The sequence below is a fragment of the Schistocerca cancellata genome, chromosome 2 (assembly GCF_023864275.1).
Source record: "Schistocerca cancellata isolate TAMUIC-IGC-003103 chromosome 2, iqSchCanc2.1, whole genome shotgun sequence".
Classification (NCBI taxonomy): Eukaryota; Metazoa; Arthropoda; class Insecta; order Orthoptera; family Acrididae; genus Schistocerca; species Schistocerca cancellata.
Window position 1 is genome coordinate 370,246,509 of NC_064627.1, and position 25,706 is coordinate 370,272,214.

The 25,706-nt window shown below is 38.8% G+C and overlaps 1 protein-coding gene across 12 annotated transcripts in view; it reads right to left on the reverse strand.

Annotated features, from left to right (window-relative positions):
* Window positions 1-25,706, reverse strand: part of LOC126161768 (mitogen-activated protein kinase kinase kinase kinase 5) — a 323,445-nt gene that overhangs the window by 209,387 nt on the left and 88,352 nt on the right. For all 12 annotated transcript variants that reach the window (XM_049917837.1, XM_049917835.1, XM_049917832.1 and 9 more), the window contains exons 7-9: window positions 14,249-14,330; window positions 7,416-7,523; window positions 651-735 (exon numbers count right to left, since the gene is read on the reverse strand). In XM_049917837.1, coding sequence (XP_049773794.1) covers window positions 651-735; window positions 7,416-7,523; window positions 14,249-14,330 — 275 coding nt within the window. The remainder of the gene's footprint in view (window positions 1-650; window positions 736-7,415; window positions 7,524-14,248; window positions 14,331-25,706) is intronic.

A 25,706-nucleotide genomic window follows, 5' to 3' on the forward strand; every position in this document is an offset into this window, starting at 1 on the left:
AAAGCAAGCAGGTTCACATGGATGTAGGTTGCACAATCACTATTTCCTTTAAATAATTGTAGATGTTTGTGGCTTTTCAAATACCTTAAATTAACTTACTTGACAGCAGACGTCATAGGAATTACATGAACTAGCAGTACCAATAACACAACTTACGTAACATAATAAAATAACCCATCACATGTCTAAGAGACTGATGACAATCCATATGAGGCAGCAAATGCATGTGATATTACATACAGATACACCACAAAACATATAAAAATGAACCAAAACTAATTACGACCAAACTCCCACAAATAGTCCCATCATCAACTGTTTAAGTAATATTGAAAGGAGTTGAATATGGCCAAATGTATTATCTTTTCTTAACTTAAGGTTCCGTCATTGGGAACTAAAACAACAGTGGCAGAATAAAGAAATGTACAAAGGCGTAAAGGTGTCACAAAATTAAGAAAAAAATAATAAACTTGGAATCTCAGGAGTAGTGCTCTCAAGACGTATAATAAGACCAATATACACATGAAATCACAAGCTAATGTTTTACTTTGAAGTTTATGGAAGAAAAATCACAATGTTGAATATGTTTAGTACTTCCCAAAAAACTTTTAAATACAAATGAAAATAACAAAATAGCTCATGGAACTTGCCGTGATGGGTTAACCCAAAGTCCATAATTCTATCTCTTGATGATGTATTTTTTGATGGTATTCTCTGAGGAACATTTGGAATTGCCTGCAACAAAATACAGGATTATGTTAAGTAATTATACAGGGTACACACATGGAAAACAACCACTCAATAAAAGCTGACTGATAAGTGGTGCTCTATGTGGCATGGGTGGCTGTGTTTGAGTGTTTATGTGGATGTGTGTGGAGCATGCACACTTAAACCAGAAAAAGCTAGTAAAGTCTCTGTAGTGCTATTTTTGACTATGCATAAAGCAGCTGCAGGTGATTGGTTGCCTTTCCTGCTTTTTTAACATTTCCATCTTATAATTCGTATGGCTGTATCAAGCATTACACCGATGTTATAATGACAATAGTTCGTAGGAGTTTCTTGACCTCACAGCTGCCCAAATAAATTGTGAACAAAGAAATTGTGAAAGTTGAATAAATGCGAGGAAAAAGAACACAAGAAGTGACTCATTCAACTGTCAGCATTTTCTTAATTCATAAAAATCAACACAGATTAATCAAAAGTCGACCGGTATACTGCCAGTTAATGGTGTCCAAAGGGCACAATATTTTGGCAATCAGACACATCACTGTCCTCCAATGCACTGATGAACTGACCTCTTGGGACTGCACAGCCAGTTTCATCCCCCCCCCCCCCCCATTCTGTATGTGGTCCACATCCAAGGGTGTGTGTCAGCATCTCCTAAGAGGTGGCTGAGTCAGCATTTAGCCAGTGATGCCAAGTGGTGATCTGTACTTGCAGCAGAATGGTTGTAGGCACTCTGACCACCCTGGCCACCAGCTAGTCGTGTTTTTCTTTGTCATCACCTTAATTACACCCAGTGTTGGTTCCCAAGCCTTTCTGAGACTCTGGCTGCAGTCCCAGTTGGTAAAATTTCCCTTAGTGCAGGTTTTGATGACCACTTTAACAACATTTTCCCAATATTTTGACATTTGTGCAACAATGGTAATGCATTTGTATGAAACTTTCCATTTTCATCTTTCAATCAACTTTTTCCAGGTTAATAATATGTTCTTGTCTTTCCTACTGTGTTTTCCTATACTACTGGTCTCAAATTTTTTATTTTCTTTGCCAATGCTGGACTTTTTCATATTCAGTTCTTGAAACCCTGAGCCTAATGATATTTGTTCTGTTTCTTTACAAGAGCTCTCTGACTGACCAAAAAAGTAAAGTACTCAGAAGACACAGTTGCATATCACTGAACTTCATACATGTACACGTCATCAGGGTATGTAAATGATTGTGAGTTGCAATTCTCTGTGACAGATAGAATGGTCACCACAGTGCATTAGTGTTGTTCATATTTAATGTTGTTACCAGGCCTGTTGGGAGCATAAACAGCACGGGACATTGAGATGCTGTGTATTCATGTGAAACAGCATTATCAGCTCTTGACAGTGTTTGAAAGGGACCTTGTTGTGGGTCTCCATTTGTCCAGCTGATCAAATCATGCAAAATCCTTATTTTTGGGGCCTTGGAATATCACACTGGCCCATTGTTGGACTATACAGGAAAAAGAGGAAGGCATGCTTGTTGTCAAGTTTCCAGTAGACTCCATCTGACCACTATAAGGAAGGATCGCCATATTGTGCACCAAGAATACAGTACCCCTTGAAATCCATATCAAATCTGCCATCTGAGAACAAGTCATGGACTCCCTGTGTCATTCCGTACCATCAGTAAGAGATTAGCAGTGGCCAGGATATGGAATTACCAACCAATAGGTAGGCTCCTGTTAACACCTCAACACAAATGGCCAGCTCAGCACCATCGACAAATATGGCAATGATCTGGGCAGGAACCCCATTCAGCCAATGTTTTTGAGGGCACTGTGGTGTTACTCACGGTGCCATGGTGCAGGGAGCCATCAGGTATGACTTCTGGTCACAGCTGGTAGTGACTGAGGGAAATCTGACAGCCTGACAGTGTCACAGACATCCTGCATCCTCCCATGTGATAATATCATGGTACCATTTTTCACCAGGGCAATGCTTGCTCATACATAGCAAGTATCTGGAATTGGCTGCTCAATACTGAGGTACTCTAATGGATAGTCATATCTGTTCCCAATACAACACACGTGAGACCAGCTCAGATGTCAATTCTGTCCCAGTGCCAGTGTTCAGTTACCAAGGCCTAGTTTCAAAGTTATGGAACCAGCTTGCCTCAGAAGAAGATACAAAGACTTTACAACACTCTTCCTAACCGAATAAGTCCACGCATCCAGGCCAGAGGGAATGCAACATAATATTGATAAGCGGACTCGTATTGGTATGTTCTTTGTAAATGTGATTTCATTTTGTAATCACTGAAATAACATCACATATCCTCTCAACATGTGAAGCATCATTTCGTTTGCTCCTCTCCTTCTGAGGGTTTCACTTTTACGTCAGGCAGTGAGAGAGAGAGAGAGAGAGAGAGAGAGAGAGAGAGAGAGAGAGAGAGAGTGTGTGTGGGTGTGTGAGCGCGCTCATGCGCATGCTTGTGTGTCGCCACATACATAGTAAATTAAAAACTAATTTTATTTCTAATAGCTCATGAGTGCCAGTTCACAATCAGTACAGCTTTATCCAGACTCACATGTCAAGTGGGAAAATTACCGGTACATACCATGATGATTCAGAAAAATGTCTACTCAATCATTCAATCTGTTGTTGTTATGGTCTTCAGTCCTGAGACTGGTTTGATGCAGCTCTCCATGCTACTCTATCCTGTGCAAGCTTCTTCATCTCCCAGTACCTACTGCAACCTACATCCTTCTGAATCTGCTTAGTGTATTCATCTCTTGGTCTCCCCCTATGATTTTTACCCTCCACGCTGCCCTCCAATACTAAATTGGTGATCCCTTGATGCCTCAGAACATGTCCTACCAACCGATCCCTTCTTCTGGAAATGGTACCATCTACTTAAAAATTACTATTAATTAATGTTACACAAGTAAACTTGCCTTTGGATATATTGCAAACAACTTTCTGAAACCCCACAATAAGCTTTCCAATTCCTAACAAACTACTGTGACAATAAAATATAACATGCTTTTTAAAGAGAGAGACCAAGGAAAATTACATACAGGAGTACAATGTGTCACTCAATCACTGTAACTATACAGGGAAAAAAAAGAAAAGAAAAAAAGAGAGAGGAAAATAAAGGAGAGAGAGCAATAAACTACTTACAAGCAACAACGGGACTGAATGAAGAGCCATACCATTAAGGACTCTAAGCTAAAACAACAAAAACCAGAACTCCATGGATGAGAGAAAAACAAAAATATGTCACCAAATTTCGAACATGTAAAAAACATAGGAGAGAGAAGGTGGTCTTAATGTGAAATATTTCACACCGGCAGGATTACTCATAATGAGTTAGGTGATGTACCACTTTCTCAGTTTTCTCTTCTTTTTAAATGGCATCTTGAACAACATTCTGGAATACACTCAGCCAACAGAAAGGATCTGAGTAAGAGCCACAATTTGTTTTCATTATCCTTCTTCACACCTGTACTTCTAAGCTTCACTCTGTCAGTGACCCCTCTAGTAACTGGTACTGAAAAATCATGCCGTATTACTCTCCTTTGTACATGTCAGCAAAGGTTAGCATGCAGTATGAGACACAAGAGTCTTACTTTACACTGTTGCATGTTGTCATTGTGATCTTCAGTCCAGAGACTGGTCTGATGCAGCTCTCCATGCTACTCTTTCCCGTGCAAGCTTCTTCATCTCCGAGTAACTACTGTAACCTACATTCTTCTGAATCTGTTTACTTTATTCATACCTTGGTCTCCCTCTACAATTTTTACCCTCTGCGCATCCCTCCAATACCAAAACTGAAGATCCCTTGATGCCTCAGAATGTGTCCTACCAACCGATCCCTTCTTCTAGTCAAGTTGTGCCACAAATTCCTCTTCTCCCCAATTCTATTCAGTACCACCTCATTAGTTACGTGATCTACCTATTTAATCTTCAGCATTCTTCTGTAGCACCACATTTCGAAAGCTTCTATTCTCTTCTTGTCTGAACTATTTATCGTACCTGTTTCATTTCCATACATGGCTATACTCCATACAAATACTTTCAGAAAAGACTTCCTGACATTTAAATCTATACTTGATGTTAACATGTTTCTCTTCTTCAGAAATGCTTTCCTTATCATTTCGAGTCTACATTTTATATCCTCTCTACTTCAATCATCATCAGTTATTTTGCGCCCCAAATAGCAAAACTCCTTTACTACTTTAAGTGTCTCATTTCCTAATCTAATTCCCTCAACGTCACCCGACTTAATTTGACTACATTCCATTATCCTCGTTTTGCTTTTGTTTATGTTCATCTTATATCCTCCTTTCAAGACACTGTGCATTCCATTCAGGTCTTTGCTGTTTCTGCCAGACTTATAGTGTCATCGACAAACCTCAAAGTTTTTATTTCTTCTCCATGGACTTTAATTCCTACTCCTAATTTTTCTTTTGTTTCCTTTACTGCTTGCTCAATACACAGTTTGAATAATGTTGTAGACAGGCTACAACCCTGTCTCACACCCTACTCAACCACTGCTTCCCCTTTGGACCCCTCAACTCATAACTGCCACTTGGTTTCTGTACAAATTGTAAATAGCCTTTTGCTCCCTTTTTTTTTTACCCCTGCCACTTTCAGAATTTGAAAGAGAGTAGTGCACTCAACATTTTCAAAAGCTTTCTCTAAGTACACAAATGATAGAAATATAGGTTTGCCTTTCCTTAATCTATCTTCTAAGATAAGCCGTAGGGTCAGTACTGCCTTATGTGTTCCAACATTTCTACGGAATCCAAACTGATCTTCCCCGAGGTCACCAGTTTTTCCATTCATTTGTAAAGATTCATGTTAGTATTTTGCAGCCATGACTTACTATACTGATAGTTTGTTAATTTTCACACTTGTCAACACTTGCTTTCTTTGGGATTGGAATTATTGTATTCTTCATGAAGTCTGAAGGTATTTCACATGTCTCACACACCTTGCTCACCAGATGGTAGAGTTTTGTCAGGGCTGGCTCTCCCAAGGCTATCAGTTGTTCTAATGGAATGTTGTCTACTCCTGCAACATTGTTTCGACTTAGGTCATTCAGTGCTCTGTCAAATTCTTCACACAGTATCATATCTCCCATTTCATCTTCATCTACGTCCTCTCCCATTTCCATAATATTGCCCTCAACTACATCGCCCTTGTATAGGCCCTCTATATACTCTTTCCACTTTTCTGTCTCCCTTCTTTGCTTAGAACTGGTTTTCATCTGAGTTCTTGATATTTATGCAAGTGGTTCTCTTCTCTCCAAAGGCCTCTTTAATTTTCCTGTAGGCAGTATCACTGTTGCATATATGTAAAATAAAGTTAACATTCTAAACTGCAGAACAAAATGGACTGCTTCCTTTCATTTCACAGGAATGGTATAGCAGTGATATTACAAACAGGCACTGGGTCACTATCATGAACTACACCCAGGTGTCTGACATCTTTTCTTCAGTTCTCTTCCTGGTTCTACTCCTCCCTTTTCCATTCTTGCTTAATGTATTCTGATTATCCATATTTTATCTACAGTATATAACAGAATTCCATTGTTAAGCATAGCTCAAGTGAAAGTTCCTACTTTTAGTATTGGTCTGATTACAATTTTAATCGTTCACGAAGTATCATTTCAGTCCAAAGTATGTGGCGAGAGCAAATTTCTTTGCAGGCATCAAGTCATTTCTAATCAAGATAATAAGGTATCTGACTGGAAATATCTAGTCAGGTTCTAGCCACTCTGATAACACTTTGGAGAAAGGCCACTTAGAAGAATATCTGGTCTAAGAAACCGGCCATTTACCTGTTGTTATTTAAAGTGTTACAGGAATATATGTAACTATTCTTTCTCCAAGAGTAGTACACACTAATAAAGGACCAAGCTTCAAGATTTATTTTTCATATTTGCTTTAGTTCTTTGATAATTTACAAAATTTAAAATAATGATGACAGAAAGTGTGATTATCCTCCCAAGAAAAAAGTGAGAAGAGAGTTATTGAGCAATTTCTTCCTCTTAAGTGTCCAAAATTCCTTTCTCATGCAACAAACATGACATATTTCTAGTAGAATTACAGAAAACTGTGAAATCTAATGAATACATGCAACATGACCTCAATGAGGTCATATTAGCTCAGCCATTCATGACAGTAGCTGTTATGTTCACTGATGTTTCTTTCGAAATAATTTTAGAAACTGACAACAGAAGGCAGCACCAGTCAAGGGAGAGGTAGTAAGGCATCCACACATTTCTCATATGAAATGAGTCTGGTTTTCGAGCAACAGTTCAATCAAGCATCGAAAAAATCACAGTCCAACCTATACTCGGGCATGGTCTTTTTTAACACAAAGTTGTGCTATGCTTGGGCTTGGCCTCCAAAGTACTAATCCTCATTTCTATAGCTGTAATGTTAGTTCAGTTTCATATCAACTAGTGAACGTTGGTGAAGGCAAGAGAGAAATGTTTTCTACAATGATCTAGATAAGAAAAAAATTAAAGATAATATATGTGTTATTCAGTTCCTAATGTTTGGCAAAAAATGATGGTTTTATGTATTTTGCGTTAATATGACATACAGCTGAACAAAGAAACAAACAGATCCATAGACTGTGATTTCAATAAAATCATACTGTAAAACTTGCATCTTATTCAAGGCCACTTGAGGAGATTTGACCTGCACTTACCCCATCATCATCTGGCTCCAGATCAGTGAACATATGTGATGGGTTACTCACTTTCTGCAGCAGTTCAAGTGCAAGTCTTTTTGACATATCACTTTGGAAGAAAGGATGCTAAAGGACAAAAAAGAGAAACAATAATTAAAAAGAATATTTCTCAAACTTTTTCTTATATTGTAGCAACTTACCTATGAGAGATACATTGATAAATATGATAAGTACAGTTCCAGCAGAATTTGAATAACTTTGGAATAAAGCTGACCACTCACCAAACAATAGAGACATTTAGTCACTGTCAGGCAGACAAAAAAAGAATGAAAACTTTGCTAGCTTTCATATAAATCCTTTAATAGCTGCCAGCACAATGTTAATGTAGGTTGAGCTGGTGTGTGTGTGTGTGTGTGTGTGTGTGTGTGTGTGTGTGTGTGTGTGTGTGTGTGGGCACATCTGTACATGTAGCCTATTGAAGGATTTGTTCGAATGATAGTAGAGATATCTTTATGTAACTTTGATTTTGTGTAACTTTATGAAAATAAATGAAATCAGTAATAAGTTTATTCCATACTGAAACAAACTGCACAATAACTAAAGCAAAAACTCTTTCCCAATTGACAATGTACTCAGAAACTGACAGATGTAGATAGTAAATGTATTATGAATTCATTATATACGCAGTAATCTACTGGAAGTTTTGACATTGTATTACATTGGTGGTGGGGGTTTTTCTTGGATGGGAGCAGGACAGATTCAGTATAGGAAGTATGAAAGTGAGCTTCACTGTTTACGTATGTTAATACTATTAACAATGACCATTGCTGCAATCTAGTAACTATTTCTACAATTTGACACTTGTTGCGTACACTCTCATTTTCAAAACTACGATATTTGTTACTCATAATCAGATATGCTGCTGTTTGTGTTTCCACCTGCTATGGATGGTATTGAGAGCTATGATATGATTATGTATACATGTTAGTGTTTCAATATCTATAGCTCTTGGAGAATGGTCTGGGAGCCCAAAATTGAATATCATGTAAAATGCAGTAAATAAAAATATTTGCTAATCAAGCAATAACAATAAAGGTGAAATCACGTCTCCAACCTTCGAGGAAGGTTAAGGTTTACCACCCAGTCAGCAACAAGGTCATGAGAGATGGAGCGCACACCTGCGTCAGGAAAGGAAATCTGCAGAGTCCTCCTCAGATGAATTATCCTGGAATTTGCCTTACAAGATTTAAGGAAAGCATAGAAAACCTGAGTCTGAATCACCAGGTGGGAATCTGAACCGCCATCCTCCCAAATGTATAAGTTTCCATTTATTTTACATAAAATCAGGACGCGAACTATTTAGAAATCTGCAGTTAATATGTGTGAAGCCAAAAGTGCATAACGCTTCAGGAGACCCACTGCATTTACCTTTCATGTTTATAGCAAATACATCATGTGTAATAAGTATCATTGCTGCAGCATGCAAAAGTCATTTTGTTTATAAAAGCATCTTTTTCTTTTATAATCCCTCCCCCCTCCCCCTTCAAGTTGTGATATTGGGTCTGCAATGTAAGACTAATCAAATGAAAAAAATAATTTTGCTGCTTGGTGAAAGCAGTAATAGAAACAATTAGTATCAGGAACCAATGTCACAATAACAAAAAGGCATAAGGCTTCATGAGACTATTAGACCTTGATATTCTTAGGTATTGAGAAACAAAACACACACAGTGTCAGAAACCCACAGGCTGGAATTCAAGTTATTTTGCATTTGAAAAACCATCAGTGGCAGGAGGAGGCAGCATGAACATTAATTACATGATGAATACAATGCATTTATACAGACTTCTATTTCATTTTAAGAAAGCTGTTTTCCAGTATTGAATACACTAATCCCAGTAATGACAAATCATTAAGTATGGATAACCTCTTATAAAGGAAAGCCACAATTACTATCAGCTGCTGTGGTGCCACTACTCAGACAGCAATGATGCTCAGGCATGTCCTCTGATGTGGTCCGCTAGACTAAGGCATTTAAGCGGCCTAAAGCCAGACTGACTATGTGTGTAAGTTAAGGTGCGAGCAGTGGAGTGCACATCAAGAGTGTTATTGTATTAGCTACAGTGTTATTCTGGTGGGATCTATTTGTAATATACAGAATTCTAATGCACGTTGGAGTGGACTTTGCTTAGGCGAGAGTGTGTTTTTTTCGTATACGGAAGAACTACAACAACTCCTAATGCAAACAGTTACATGACAGACATGTTTTCCAACTTGTCAAATTTTCAACTCAGAAAACCTCAAAAGTACCATCTAAGACAAAAACTAGAGTCATTAATGAATCCAGCAGAACTTGAGATGCCTAGATTGTTTTCTCAGTTCCAAGAACATTTTTCAATGAAGAAACTTATTACTGAATCAAATTTCAAATTTTGGCAGTGAAAAAAGAGCCTCAATCAGTTACATGCAGACTGGGCTGCTGACCTACATGGTGTAATTAAGAATTGTAATTTTAAATGTTTGTGCAGGCACAATTATGCAAACACTCTAGTCAAGGATGTTACAGCATGTCTTATTTCTGATTCGGAGCTGATGAACCACACACTGAGGAAATCAGATCCATCTCTGGTGGAAGTAACATGAATAGCTGAAGCCTATGAAACTGCCTATGATGGAAGTAGATGTCATGATAGTCAGCTCCCCAGCACCACTAACGCAGAACATCATGGCACCTCCATCAGGCCCTCCACCTCCTCCATGGTCAGGATGATCTCATAAACAACTACGCCATTGGCCACATCAGCAGCAGCTCTGTTGCTCGGCTGTTGCCATTGCATTTACCAATTAAGCAGCACGTAGTCCCAACAGAGTACAATATGCTACAGGTGTGGCAAAAAAGGAAAGAGGGAAGGAGAGGGAAAGACGAAAGGATTTGGGTTTTAAGGGAGAGGGTATGGAGTCATTCCAGTCCTGGGAGTGGAAAGATTTACCTTAGGGGGAAAAAGGGACAGAGACAGGCACACACACACACACACACACACACACACACTCTCTCTCTCTCTCTCTCTCTCTCTCTCTCTCTCTCTGTGCGGGCAGGGGCACCAAGGAGGAGATTGACCTGCACCATAGTGTATTAGAAATTTGTTTAAAGGGACCTACCAAAACAGAAGAATGTAGTGCATTCGTAGTGTCTACCACTTGATAAGGTATAGGTACTGTGCCTAAATGAAGAGGGCAGAATCGTGACAAAAGTCACACAACTTGTAGAGATTATTTTGGTAAGTCTGAATACTTGTTCCCACTCACAATGTTATGTTCGTGTGAAGATATATGTGTTGGGAAGAATACCTACATTTACACAGGGTTCCTCCAGATTGTGATAAATAGTGAATAAATCCATACTCGGAGGAAGTAGTACGTGAAGTAAGAGTAAATAGCAACATATGCTTGGGTAATGAACACTCAGAGTTTACGATTGGCAAGGGAACAAAGAGATCCTTGTCCTTACATTGTTGAAATTAATCCAAAGGTACATGATGTATTAAGTAATCAAGTATCAAAAGGAAAACTGTTATACCCATCAAGTAATGTTATATAAATACAATAATATTCTACATAATGAACATGTATAAAATATCGCGTGTTAGAGCTAAGGAGGGGAATATGTAGTGCCTCGAGAATTTCTGAGAAAATTCTAGAGACACTCGTATTTTCACTGTCTCGAACACACATTATTTTAGAGATAAGGGTGGTAAAGTAGAACTATGTCTACTGCCCCACAATTAAGTGTGTACAGGACGGACTTGTATTGGATGGGCAATCAGCGCGAGCAGGTAGTCAACGAGCCCACCTGAGAAGTTACATGTACCGCCCATGGAGTAAACGCATCATACTCTGTGAAATTAAAAAAACATTGTTGGTATAAACATTTGAAGGTTGTTGAAAGAAGAGACTTTTATTCATTCTCTCATCTTACTGCTGTAAAATCGGGACTTGTTAAGCTTGGAGAGATTTATAAACTGTATGTATTGAAAGACGATTGTAATAGAGTCTGTCGGTCCAGAAGGTGTTGATCTTACGAGAAATGTTTACTGTATGAAAACTGCTACGTATTATGAAAATACAGTGTTCAAAGCAATCTTGCATGTGTCAAGTTATTTTAAAGTATAGAAAATTCCTCCACAGTAGCATCTATTCTTCGGAGAAGAAGCTGAGCAGAAAATCGCCACATGTTATCCTGAGAGAAGATCAGCGAAGCAGCTCCAAGTAAGTTCGACAGCCAAAGGGGGAGTGTGAGTCTTGCACACTAGTATCACACTGCCACCTTTAATCACCAGTAACCGCTGTAACACCTGTACCACCTTTAGAATGCAATACAACAGCAATTCTCAGTGACATGCATTCAACAAGTTCTTACAAGGGAACCTCCCCATCGCACCCCCCTCAGATTTAGTTATAAGTTGGCACAGTGGATAGGCCTTGAAAAATTGAACACAGATCAATCGAGAAAACAGGAAGAAGTTGTGTGGAATTACGAAAAAGTAAGCAAAATATACAAACTGAGTAGTCCATGCGAAGATAGGCAACATCAAGGATGATCTGAACTGAGGAGTGCCGTGGTCCCGTGGTTAGCGTGAGCAGCTGCGGAACGAGAGGTCCTTGGTTCAAGTCTCCCCTCAAGTGAAAAATTTTTCTTTATTTTCGCAAACTTATGATCTGTTAATCCGTTCATTGACGTCTCTGTTCACTGTAGTAAGTTTAGTGAGTGTGTGTTTTGCGACCGCACCGCAAAACCGTGCGATTAGTAGACGAAAGGACGTGCCTCTCCAATGGGAACCGAAAACATTTGATCGCAAGGTCATAGGTCAACCGATTCCTCCACAGGAAAACACGTCTGATATGTTCTATACAACACTGGTGAGGGCATGTGCGTCAAATGACAGGAATATGTTGTCGACCCACCTAACTTGTACACTTGGCGAATGGGTAAAAAGATTCTTCTACATTGCCCGATTTAGGTTTTCTTGTGGATGTGAGAATTACCCCCAAAAAAGTGATGAAAACATAAGAGTTTGTCACATAAACTGCAACAAATGAATCCAACAGTTTCACAGTTGCACACTTTTCCCTGTGCTCTGTCAAAACAAATGTTTTTAACGTTTTCAATTTTTTCCGTGTGTAGACCGTCAAATTCTGCAATATGTCCAAGCAAATCTGAACATGTCCTGGAATTTTGGAGAGCAAACTTGATTATGTGTGAGTGCCTGAACTTTGATAATTGTCTGAAAATAAAAAATAAAATTTTACGCTCGAAGGAAGAATTGAACCAAGGACCTCCCGTTCCGCAGTTGCTCACTTTAACGACGGGAACACGGCGCTCCTGAGCTTAGATCATCCCTGATGTTGCCTATCTTCGCATGGACTACTCATTTTTGTATATTTTGCTTATTTTTTCACAGTTCCACACAACTTCTTCCTGTTTTCTCGATTGATCTGTGTTCAGTTTTTCAAGACCTATCCACTGTGCCAACTTATAACTAAATCTGAGGGGGGTGCGATGGGGAGGTTTCCTTGTTAGTAGGTTTCTAGAACTATACGGCACCAGATGTCCATGTACAGGTCACAGTTCCCATGAACGGTGGTCTGGTGGTTTGTGGATGCAGTGATGGCACCAAATAGTGTTCCAGATGTTTTCCATTAGGATCAGAGAATGCAGATATAATGACCAAGACGTCAACAACAGTTCACTATCATGCTCCTCAAACCACTGTAATACCATTAAGGCCTTGTAACATGGCCAATTATCTTGCAGGAAAATACCATCACCAGCAGGGATGACATCAAGCATGGAGGGATCCATTCTTGTAAACCGCGACATCAAGGTGCCTTAGATTATAGCCATAGGTCACATGGAAGCCCTGGAATGTCCCCCATGGCATAATAATACCTCCACTACACTGTGTTCATGATGCTGTCATGTTTCAAAGAGCCATTTGCCTGAATTATGGTGTATCTACAGACAACTATCAGCCAGAAGTAACAAGAATGGTGATTCATCCAGTCAGGTGACAGGCTTCGATTGACCCACTGTCCAATCTCAATGATGCTACGATCACAGCAATCATAAATGATGATGTCGTTGGGTCAACATGTAAACACGGAATGGTTGTCTGCTGCAGAGTCCCATGTTCAACAATGTGGGGTGAACAGCCTGCTTCAAACTACTTGTGCCTGCCACCAGCATTGTACTCTCTCATCATAACTGCCACAGATTGCTTTCTATTCCACTTTACAGAGAAGGCAAACCTCTAATATCTACATTCTATGATGAGGTACGGACATCCAATAACTTGTCACTTTATTGTGGTTTCATCGTCCTTCAACTACTTTCCACATATATTCAGTAGTGTAGCACCCGAACAGCCGACCAGCTTTGCCATTTCCGAGACGCTCATTCCTAGGTACCAGGGCATAACGATCTGTCCTTTGTCAGAGTCACTTAAGTCAGCGGATTTCCCCATTAGCAGCTCGAATTGTCACTATAATGAATCCCCATTTGTCTCTGCTCTGCTTATATTCTTTCCTTACCACATCACATGCCCACAACACCACCAGGCGGCTTTCAATCTCGCAGTTGGGAAATCAACATATTGCATAAGTTCATCAGTGAATATTTCCTTTGAAAGTTGCACCAAACAATACAGTACAATAGAGGACTTTCATGTATGCCTTCATCCTTTTTGTATATAAAGAAAGAGCTTTCATTCATTACTGTTCAACTATGAACAAATTACATATTACCTTTACTAAACTAACCAATTTCTCTCTCCCTCTTTATCCATGAAACATACCTGCAGGAGTTTTTCTGCTGTTGGCCTTTTCTTTGGATTTTTTGTCAATGCAACTTTGACAAAATTGTGAAATGTTGGGCTCCTAAAAGAAAACAAAAGAATATATTATCATAATATGACTCAATAACACTATTCTCAGTATAATCAAGTTGTGAAACACATCATATAATATGCCAAAACTTGTTAGTAATACAGTGGGTCACTGATCTGGTAATATGACAAAAGTGTAATTTAGTTTTTACTCACCCTCATCACCAGGCAGATAAAATATACAAACAGACAACAGAGCAGAGCTTGAAATGTTTAAGACCTCTGTTTTTACACTTTTTCTTATCACAGAAGGTAGAATACAAAGTTCCGACCATGTCAGATTCATAAATGGTTTTTAATTTATATGGTGCCACATACATACTCTTTTTAAAAATAAAGTATAAAGACCCACTTTCTTAAGAACTATTTTTTTGGAATTATTGTTATCAATTGCCAGCAGAAGAAATCTATCAATACAATTCACGCAGTGCCATACTGTCAAGTGCTTGGTGTTGTCTATCAAAGGTTGGAATGTACCATTTACTGAAGTTTTTAAAGTCACACTTCAGCTCCAGTCTCTATATCATCATTTGACTCAGTGCAGATATTTTGACTGACTAAAATGTGTTGTAGAAATAACATTTTATAAAATTGGTGACAAGGAAACCACTTCTGATTACAGATCTGCATCACTCCTTCCAGTCCTTTAAAACCATTTGGGAATGTGGTCTGTGACAGAACACTAACTCATTTAACTGTTGTTGTTGTGGTCTTCAGTCCTGAGACTGGTTTGATGCAGCTCTCCATGCTACTCTATCCTGTGCAAGATTCTTCATCTCCCAGAACCTACTGCAGCCTACATCATTGTGAATCTGCTTAGTGTATTCATCTCTTGGTCTCCCTCCATGATTTTTACCCTCCACGCTGCCCTCCAGTACTAAATTGGTGATCCCTTGATGCCTCAGAACATGTCCTACCAACCGATCCCTTCTTCTGGTCAAGTTGTGCCACAAACTCCTCTTCCCCCAATTCTATTTAATACCTCGTCATTAGTTATGTGATCTACCCATCTAATCTTCAGCATTCTTCTGTAGCACCACATTTCGAAAGCTTCTATTCTCTTCTTATCTAAACTATTTATCGTCCATGTTTCACTTCCATACATGGCTACACTCCATATACATACTTTCAGAAATGACTTCCTGACACTTAAATCAATACTCGATGTTAACAAATTTCTGTTCTTCAGAAACACTTTCCTTGCCATTGCCAGTTTACATTTTATATCCCCTCTACTTTGACCATCATCAGTTATTTTGCTCCCCAAATAGCAAAACTCCTTTACTACTTTAAATGTCTCATTTCCTAATCTAATTCCCTGAGCATTACCCGATTTAATTCGAATACATTCCATTATCCTCGGTTTGCTTTTGTTGATGTTCATCTTATACCCTCCTTTCAAGACACTGTCCATTCCGTTCAACTGCTCTTCCAAGTCCTTTGCTGTCTCTGACAGAATTACAATGTCATCGGCAAACCTCAAAGTTTTTATTTCTTCTCCATGGATTTTAATACCTACTCCGAACGTTTCTTTTGTTTCCTTTACTGCTTGCTCAATATACAGATTGAATAGCATTGGGAAGAGTCTACAACCCAGTCTCACTCCCTTCCCAACCACTGCCTCCCTTTCATGTCCCTCGACTCTTATAACTGCCATCTGGTTTTGTACAAATTGTAAATAGCCTTTCGCTCTCTGTGTTTGACCCCTGCCACCTTCAGAATTTGAAAGAGAGTATTCCAGTCAACGTTGTCAAAAGCTTTCTCTAAGTCTACAAATGCTAAAAACGTAGGTTTGCCTTCCCTTAATCTTTTTTCTAAGATAAGTCGTAGGGTCAGTATTGCCTCATGTGTTCCAACATTTCTATACAGAATCCAAACTGATCTTCCCCGAGGTCAGCTTCTACCAGTTTTTCAATTCGTCTGTAAAGAATTTGCATTAGTATTTTACAGCTGTGACTTATTAAACTGATAGTTTGGCAATTTTCACATCTGTCAACAGCTGCTTTCTTTGGGATTGGAATTACTATATACTTCTTGAAGTCTGAGGGAATTTCGCCTGTCTCATACATCTTGCTCACCAGATGGTACAGTTTTGTTAGGCCTGGCTCTCCCAAGGCTGTCAGTAGTTCTAATGGAATGTTGTCTACTCCCGGGGCCTTGTTTCGACTTAGGTCTTTCAGTGCTCTGTCAAACTCTTCACGTAGTATCATATCTCCCATTTCCATAAAATGGTCCTCAAGAGCATTGTCCTCAAGAGCATTGCCCCTGTATAGACCCTCTATATACTCCTTCCACCTTTCTGCTTTCCCTTCTTTGCTTAGAACTGGGTTTCCATCTGAGTTCTTGATATTCATGCAAGTGGTTCTCTTTTCTCCAAAAGTCTCTTTAATTTTCCTGTAGGCAGTATCTATCTTACCCCTTGTGAGATAAGCCTCTACATCCTTACATTTGTCCTCTAGCCATCCCTGCTTAGCCATTTTGCACTTCCTGTCGATCTTATTTTTCAGACGTTTGTATTCCTTTTTGCCTGCTTCACTTACTGCATTTTTGCTACCCATTCTTCTTCTACAGTATTTCTTTCCCCCATTCCTGTCAATTGTTCCCTTATGCTCTCCCTGAAACTCTGTACAACCTCTGGTTCTTTCAGTTTATCCAGGTCCCATCTCCTTAAATTCCCACCTTTTTGCAGTTTCTTCAGTTTTAATCTACAGTTCATAACCAATAGATTGTGGTCAGAGTCCACATCTGCCCCTGGAAATGTCTTACAATTTAAAATCTGGTTCCTAAATCTCTCTCTTACCATTATATAACCTATCTGAAACCTTTAACTAAGCAGAACTTATTAACTGCCTTTCAATTTGGCTTTCATAAAGGGATACAAAAAACACTGCAAAAACCTCTCAAATGAAGTGTTAATAGAGCTAAACAGGAAAAATTATCCTGTTAGTATAATCTGTGATGTTGCCAGCACCAGTGATTGTGTGGCTTACTTCTACTTAGGACACTAAAGTGTTGCTGCATTTATAGCATCCCTCTTGCGTCAATGGAATCTTACCTCCATACAAGAAAGAAGATGGTCTCAGTAACAGACTGTGCCTCTGACATGAAAATAACCTGAGAATGAGAACATAACATGTGGAATGCCACAAAGATTAATACCGGGTTCATCTTGTTTCTAACCTGCATAAGAGAACTTACAATAACTTTAAAGGGTAATTCAAAATCTGTAATGTATGTGATGACACAAGCATACTAATCAGGACTCCAAACCCAAACATAGCAGACACACCCAAGACTATAGCCACAGACCCCTATACATGATTCACACCTAACAATTTAACTCTTAATCTTACATACTACGCAATTGCAAACAATCAATAATGACCTTTTGACTTCAGAAGTAGACACTAATGGATGTACACTGAATAAAGCACAGAGCATAAAATTCCTTCCAGTCCATCTGGATAACAAGTTATAGTTAACCCAACACTAAATCAAAAAGCTCAATTCAGCATGTTATGTTCTTAGAAGCATATCTCATTGTGATGACCTAAAGACAAGAATGGTGGCTTGTCAAATGGAATTATTTTTTAGAGCAATGCACCTAAAGTAAACAAAGTGTTTATTCAGCAGAAATGAGCAGTAAGAATATTGTGTAAAGTAAATAACCATACATCTTGGAGCATTATTAAGGATCTTGGGATTCTTACACTTCCTTACCAACATCTTTACTCTTTAATGGTTTTTGTTGCTGATGATAAAAATCAGTTTCAAATGAACTGTGTTACACAAATTCACAATATGTGACAGGGAAATAATTTTCAAGTAGAATTTGCCTCCTTGATCTGGGTTCAGAATGGAGTTGGGTACTCTGGTGGTAAGGTAGTCAACAAGCTCACATCCATCATAAAGCAACAAATTGGGAATCTCTACCAATTAAAAATAAATGTAGAAGCATACCTCATAAGCCAATGAAAAGCATTTTCTCTGAAAAAATGACATTGTTTCAAATAAATATTAAGCTGCTAACAGCAGGTGCACAGTAGTTATATAATGAATCTCAGGAGGCAGCAGCTTTTCTCAAAGTAGAAGTTTTCTTACTAACCTGCTCAATTAAATTTATATGGCATAAATGAGAGAAGCAAGAGGCAGTACAGTGATAATTTACTGTACATACAGTAAACCAATAAATTTCCCGTTGTTTGTCTCAAGTTCATGTATACCTTGACTTGTTCCACATCCAGGAAAGTTTCCCTTCTTGATGGGGTCTACAGAACACAATGGCTGGATGGAAGAATTAATGAATGAATGAGCACATTTTTTCTTACTATCTTACATGTACATTCAGGAATATTTCTGGAGCTCTGAAGAAAGAAGTGGCCTTCAATTTGTTTCAAATGAAGAGGTGCACATCTGATTACAATCATGGTTCTACAGGCAACTGCAAACATTTTTCCAACAAGGCACTGCCCATCTTGTCCCAAAGTGTGCTTCCTCTACAATTTTTGCCATCCACATTTCCCTCCATTAGCAAACTGATGATTCTTTGATGCCTTTGTATGAGAAAAACTTTTCATATCATACAAAATTTACTTACTTTTCCTCCATCTGTCTTTTTTTCATCTGACTGCCTCTTATAAAATGGTGGAAACAAAAAACCCTTTTTTCTTATGAACTGCCAACAATTAATAACTAAGTTCCAACACTTATCAATTTTACAGCCAAATTAACACATCATGGAAAACTAAAAGCCATTATAAACTCTTCAAAATAACTCTGCACACACTGTGAATATCTAATGGAAGACACAAAAATAATTACTACCTGCCATTAAACTGTATTAATTTAACAAAAAGACAGACATAATTTCAGGAAAAAGTAATTGATAGAGGAGGAAGATGGTTCAAGAATAAATCAGTCTTTAGTTAACAAATTCACAACAGTATTTTTTACAACTTTTTCTTAATTCAACAAGATTCTCAGATATGTTGTCATTTACAGGTTTTAACAGTAACTTCATGCATAATTTGAAAAACCTGGATACATACATTTTTTATGTACTTTAATTTTTCATAGTAAACTGCACAAGTTTTTCTATTACAACTTCTTGAAGATTCTGTGGATGAAATTTTAAATTAACCTAATTACATGTAATATTACAATGTAATGGAACATGTTACGCCAATGATAACAACTTTAACAACAAAGATAGTGAACAGTTACTGATAACTTTTTCCAAAACTCCATAGCAAGGATGAAAGCTAGCAAGTTACTAAATTAAATGATGATACTCTGAAAAAGTAGCCTCCACTTTCCAGACAGTATTTCCATCAATTGTGCAATGCAGTTTCTCCAGAATGGGACATGTTTGTTGTAATTTTTACTGCATCAAATATAAATCAGAAAATGCCTAGAGTTAAGCCTGCAGATTATTATATGGATGAGATTTCATGGAGGTGAAATGGTGCATATCCTCAAACAATGTCCAGAAATGTGTGACGAAATATTTTAAGGAAAAAAATTTGCTGTTAAAAATGATGATGTGGATGGTAGTAGTAGTTGTGGTCTTCATTCCAAAAACAGGTTGAAGCAGTTCTCCATACTAGTCTAAGCTGGGCAAGCCTCTTCATCTGTGTGTAACTACTTCAACCTACATCATTTTGAACTTGCTTACTGTATGCATATCTTGCACTTCCTCTACAATTTTTACCCTCCACATTTCCCTCCATTACCAATCTGATGATTCTTTGATGCCTTTGTATGTGTGCTATTAAGTGTCCATCAAGTTTAGCCATAAATTTTTATTACCTCCCACCCCCCCTCCAACACGATTCCGTACCATTAGGTTTTCAATCTATCTACCTAATCTCCAATATTCTTCTGTTGCACCACATTTCAAGAAATTCTAGCCTCTTATTGTCTGAACTGTTTCTTGTCCACATTTATGGATATACTCCACCTTCAGAAAAAATTTCTAACACCTAAAATTTAGATTCTATGTTAACAATTTTATCTTTTTCAGGAATGCTTTTCTTGCTATTGCCAGTCTGCATTTTTTATCCTCTCTACTTCTGCCATTGTCAGTTATTTTGCTTCCCAAATAGAAAAGCCCATCTACTACTTTTAATGTTTCATTTCTTAATCTAATTCTCTCATCACTACAGGCTTTGATTTGATTACATTCTGTTATCCCTTTTTTCATTTTGTTTCTGAGCTCCTTACAATGTCTCTTTCCAAACACTGATCATCCAAATGTCAAAGATTATTTTTTCTCTCTGAACTTTAGTCCTATTTCCAAATTTCTCTTCGGTTTCCTTAACTACCTGCTCAATGTTTGCTGCAACAAAAAAAACTTCAAACAACAGTAGTCTGATAAAATAATTATTTATATCCAGTGCAGGAGGATTAGGGTTATATGTTCCACCAACCACAATATCCACAAAGACATAGAGATGAAGGACAAGTGAGGTTGGAGAAGGATGGTAAAGGGAATTAGCTGACGAAATTATTTTTTTCCTCTGGGGCACAACAGCCATATATTTGCTGAAGAACTTTTGAAGTATTCTACCTTTGCTGTTTTTTCACAAGTATTCAGTTTATTATACCTTGCATTTGGCCAACTTCAGCTTTACAATAGGGTGATCAGACATCCCATTTTTAATGAGACTAACCTTTTTTTCATTCTGAGTCCCCTTGTTTCACAAAATATTCAACAGGATGCCAAGTGTCCCATCCTTTTGTAAGCAGCAGTAACTTTAACGCTCCCCCCTTTTATTTTTTTGCTTCATTTTGTGTTTTTATTTATTTTTACGACAATTTAATGTCATAGGCATAGTTTTTTAATATTTTCTTGAGTCTCATTTCGTCTTTGGCACAAAAATGTAGTAAAGAAGCATTATTTTGGCCACGGGATGAGGAGAGTTGTGAACAGAAGATTATTTGCTATTGCAGAAGTGACAGACTGATGTAACAAGTTTTCATTAAAGAATGTTATAGGGCTATTAATGTTCAATAATATTTGTAATTATGAATTAGCTATTCACTGTTAGATGACATACATTGGCAGTAAATGCAACCAACACAGTGTCTTCAGACTGTTACAGACCACAACGAGAAGCAGGTGGCAGTTTCAACACCGGGTTTGGCAAGCCTGCTTTAGTGTGCTCCATTGTTGTTTGCTGTGTGTGAAACTAATGCATGCCTGTTAATATGGGAAAAAGAAAGTGTTCTTTCTTGAAAACTATGAAATAAAAGTTTCCTTTTTTGAAGGAAACCACAAGGATGAATGTAGAATGTACATTGTGTCATTCAGTTTTTTCCCATTGAACATGGAGAAGTTGCTGATACAACGCAACACATTGGCAGTTTCCACGAGAACTTCTAGCAGTGTTACTTCCTTTGTAAGTTCAAATAAACTACAAACAGAGGAAGATAAATGTATTGCTGTGGAAGAAGGATTATTTGCATTCCACACCGCAAAACACAATCATTCTTCCAGCTCAATAGACTGCACAGCTTTTCTCATCAGAGAACTATTTGAGAAAAAATCCACATGTTCTAGGGCAAAATGCAAGTCAATTTTAGTGAACATTTTGCCACCATATGCAAATGCATGAAATTCAGTCAGAACTTAAAGATGCTAAGTATGTTTGCGGGAATTAGAGCTTCTTAAAGAAAAAAAATCAGTAACTTGGAAAAGGATGGTATTTTCACTCAGTCAAAACATCAAATGATTACCAATTTATTTTATGACACTTTTGTGACTTATTTAGAAAAGTGAACTTCTCCATTTCAACATCTGACATCATTTCAATGGATGACAATGAAAAATTCTGTTTCTTGGGTTGAACTTTTAAATTGTCTAATATTGTTAAGACCGTAGATTCAGGTGCAACATATCAGATAGATGAAGATGTATTGTTTGATGGGATGGGATGAGTGAACAACATTGTGTCCAAAAAACTTGAGGAACAGGAAAAGAGCTAATCTGGAAACAGATAAGAGATGGTGTGATGTATTCTATAAACTTAAAAGTAAAGGTACTTCATGTAAAAATATAGGTGTGCTTGTGAGTCTTGCTCTTGCTCTTGCTCTACCAGGCACAAATGCTTCTGTGGAAAGTATATCTTGAATTGTGAATTTCCTTTTGATTGGTCAGAAAAACATTTTACCACTGAAATTAATGAAGCAATTGTTATAGTTAAGACTAATTATCAAGACCTCACCTGAAAGGAGTTCTTCACTCACTCCTGCATCACTCCATTGACTCACACAACCAGTCTATCTCACAGGCCTAATACAATGAAGAAGGGTGAAAGATGCTATAACCGGGATCAAAATGGGAATAAAGCCAGAGATGAGCTACAAGAAAAGCACAGGGAAATGTGACTGGCTGGGGGAGAAAAAAAAGGCTGAGCCAGTTCCCCTGTTAACAGATCAAGAACAATGCCCTAAAATTTTAAGAAACAAGTTGGACAAATCACACAATCTTAAAATTCTCACCACATTTATTTGAACATTACTTAGTATAGAGGGCAAATCTGTCAGCAAATCTGCCACTGCCCTCTGGCTGGAGAATATAACACAATCTAATAAAATGTGGTGCACTGTGATCTGTGTGCCACAAACACCACACATTGGAGGATTCTCTCACCGGAGCAAGAAGCCATGCCTCATATGACTGTGGCTTATGCAAAGATGAGTAAGCAGATCCTCATCTCATCACTGTGACTGGAAAGAAGTATGGCACAGCTGCATTGTGGGCTTTACTAGATGGAGCTTATTGTCTATCCCTTTCAGCCATTCATCCTCCCATAGACGCAAGACCCTGTATCTCAACAGCGAGGTGATAGAATGCGGGGGGAAGGCATACTGAAGTCACTGAGTATAAGACTGGCCTCCATGGCTGCTACATCCATTTTGTTTCCCACAATACCCATGTGGGCCGGTACCTAGCAGAAAGACACCACCTACCCCAGTTGCTGTAGATGGAGAAGGGTGACCTGAATATTCTGGACTACTTTACATGCAGGGTACAAACATGGTAGAGAGTGAACTGAACTCATAGAATCAGAACAAATAAGGAATTTAGTTCTCAACGCGCACCTCATCCTCTCTAATGCTTAGATCATCACAAATAATTCTGCATTGAAGGCAGTAAAGTCACGAGTCAGTTGGACCTTGAGGACACAATCAGGGAAAACAACAAAAAAACTAATGGAGTCCTCTGCTTCAACTCATCCATAAAGACAGCTGTAGAGTTGTGGTGCTCAGTTAAAATGTCCTTAAATAGTGAATTAAAATATATGCAGGAGTGCAACCTCTCCTGTACTACACTAAGTCTAAAATTACCCCGTGCCTCTGCAGCAACAAGGGTGGCAGACGGTTAAAACCTTGTACTTGGGGTTTTACTTCTTCCACATCAAGTGATTCCAGCACATGCCGCACATGTATCCAAAATCGCCTTTTTGCTCATGGACGGTTGGAGAAGGATTCCAGAGGCAGACGAGCAACAACATGACATGCAGGTGAGTTCGGGCCTGCAAGGAATTTGCATGCTTGATGCACCATGAGGAGTGGCCATCGGACTGTAAGTGGCAGTTCATCAACCTCAGCACAGAACTTTTTTTTAATAGAGGTGGAGCCCCTCCACGCCCACACCGGCATGATGGCCAACACAAAAGGTCTACTGCCATCTCTGCATAAGGGTTAGTATTCACTAGAGTGAGGTGCCGCAGGATGTGGGTACTGTGATGTTTGCGTACGTCTGGTTAGGATTAACCATTAATACACGCTCATCTGGAGATAGATTGGTCAAAATCTGACGAAGGGTAGCGGTTTGAAGAGAGGAAAAAAAGTGCCCAGAACTGGGTATGGGGCTGGTCTTATAAGCACCTGTTGCCAGCCTAACCCCCTCTTGGTGGACAATGTTAATGATTTTCAGGTAAGAAGGCCTCACCGATCCATACATTGTGCACCCATGGTCTAGCCACGAACACACGAAAGCCCTATACAACTGGAGCACACGCAACCTGTCAACTCCACAAGACCTGCGACTAAGGTACTTTATAATATTCAGTGCCTTCAGGGTTCTGGCTTTCATGCCTTTCAGATGTGGCAACCATGACAAACTGGAGTCAAAAATGAGACCCACAAGCCTCACTGAGTCTTTAAAACGTAGAAAGGTGACCCTCATATGCAAATCAAGTAAATTAAAAATACAATGAGAATGATTATGTCCCTCATATGCAAGTCAAGTAAATTAAAAATGCGATGAGAGTGATTAAAATGGACACACACACACACACACACACACACACACACACACACACACTCTCTCTCTCTCTCTCTCTCTCTCTCTCTCTCTCTCTCTCACCTGCAGAGAACTGAAAACCCATCTTTGCAGCCCACTCCTCTAATCTCTGCACCACAAGTTGCAGCTGGCAAGTTGTTGTTGCAACACTGGAGGAGGAACAGAAAACAGCAACATTGTCCACATATAAGGAGCATTGTACGAAACTCCTCACCACAGACACGATACAGTTTACGGTTATGGCAATGAGGGTACTTAAAATTCTGGCCTGAGGGACACTATTCTCCTGCTCAAAACAATCCGACAGCATGTCACCGATGCGAGACCTAAAAAGCTGCATAGACAGGAAATACCATATGAAGATGAGGAAGTGGCCACGAAAGCCCAACTGATAAAGCTGCTCTAGTATACTGTGTCTCCAGGTAATGTCATCCGCCTTACTGATGTCAACGAATACACTAAGACAGTGATCTTCATGGGGAAAGCCTGCTGAACAGCCTCCCATGCCAAGGTCAGGCTGTCAACAGTGGACCAAAATCTCCAGAATCCACACTCAGAGTGACTAAGAAGTTGTCTGGTCTCTAACAACCAGACCAGATGACACTTAAACATTCGCTCTAGGATTTTTCCGACACAGGTCATTAAGGCGATAGGCCAGTTAATTACTGAGGCATTGCGCACATTCCCTGGTTTGAGGACAGGGATCAAAATTGCTTTTACCAAGGGGTTGGGAAGATGACATGTCCGCCTTAACAAATAAAGCATTCGAGCAGGATTTCCTTTGATGGTGTAGGCAAATGTTGAAGCATGCAATACTGGGCACTGTTGTGAGCAGGTGCAACATCACTAATCTGGGACAGTGCTGATTTCAACTTGCACACAGAGAAAGGGTAGTAGTTGAAAGAATCTGAATTTTTGGATCTGAAGTCTCTACAGTAACATGGTGGCGGTAGAACACAGTATCCTGGCTGGAATTGGCAGTAGTCTTTGAAAAATGCTCTGCTGTCATCTGAGCGGTGTCTCTGGACGTTGTTTGGGAACACCTCTTTTTCAGCA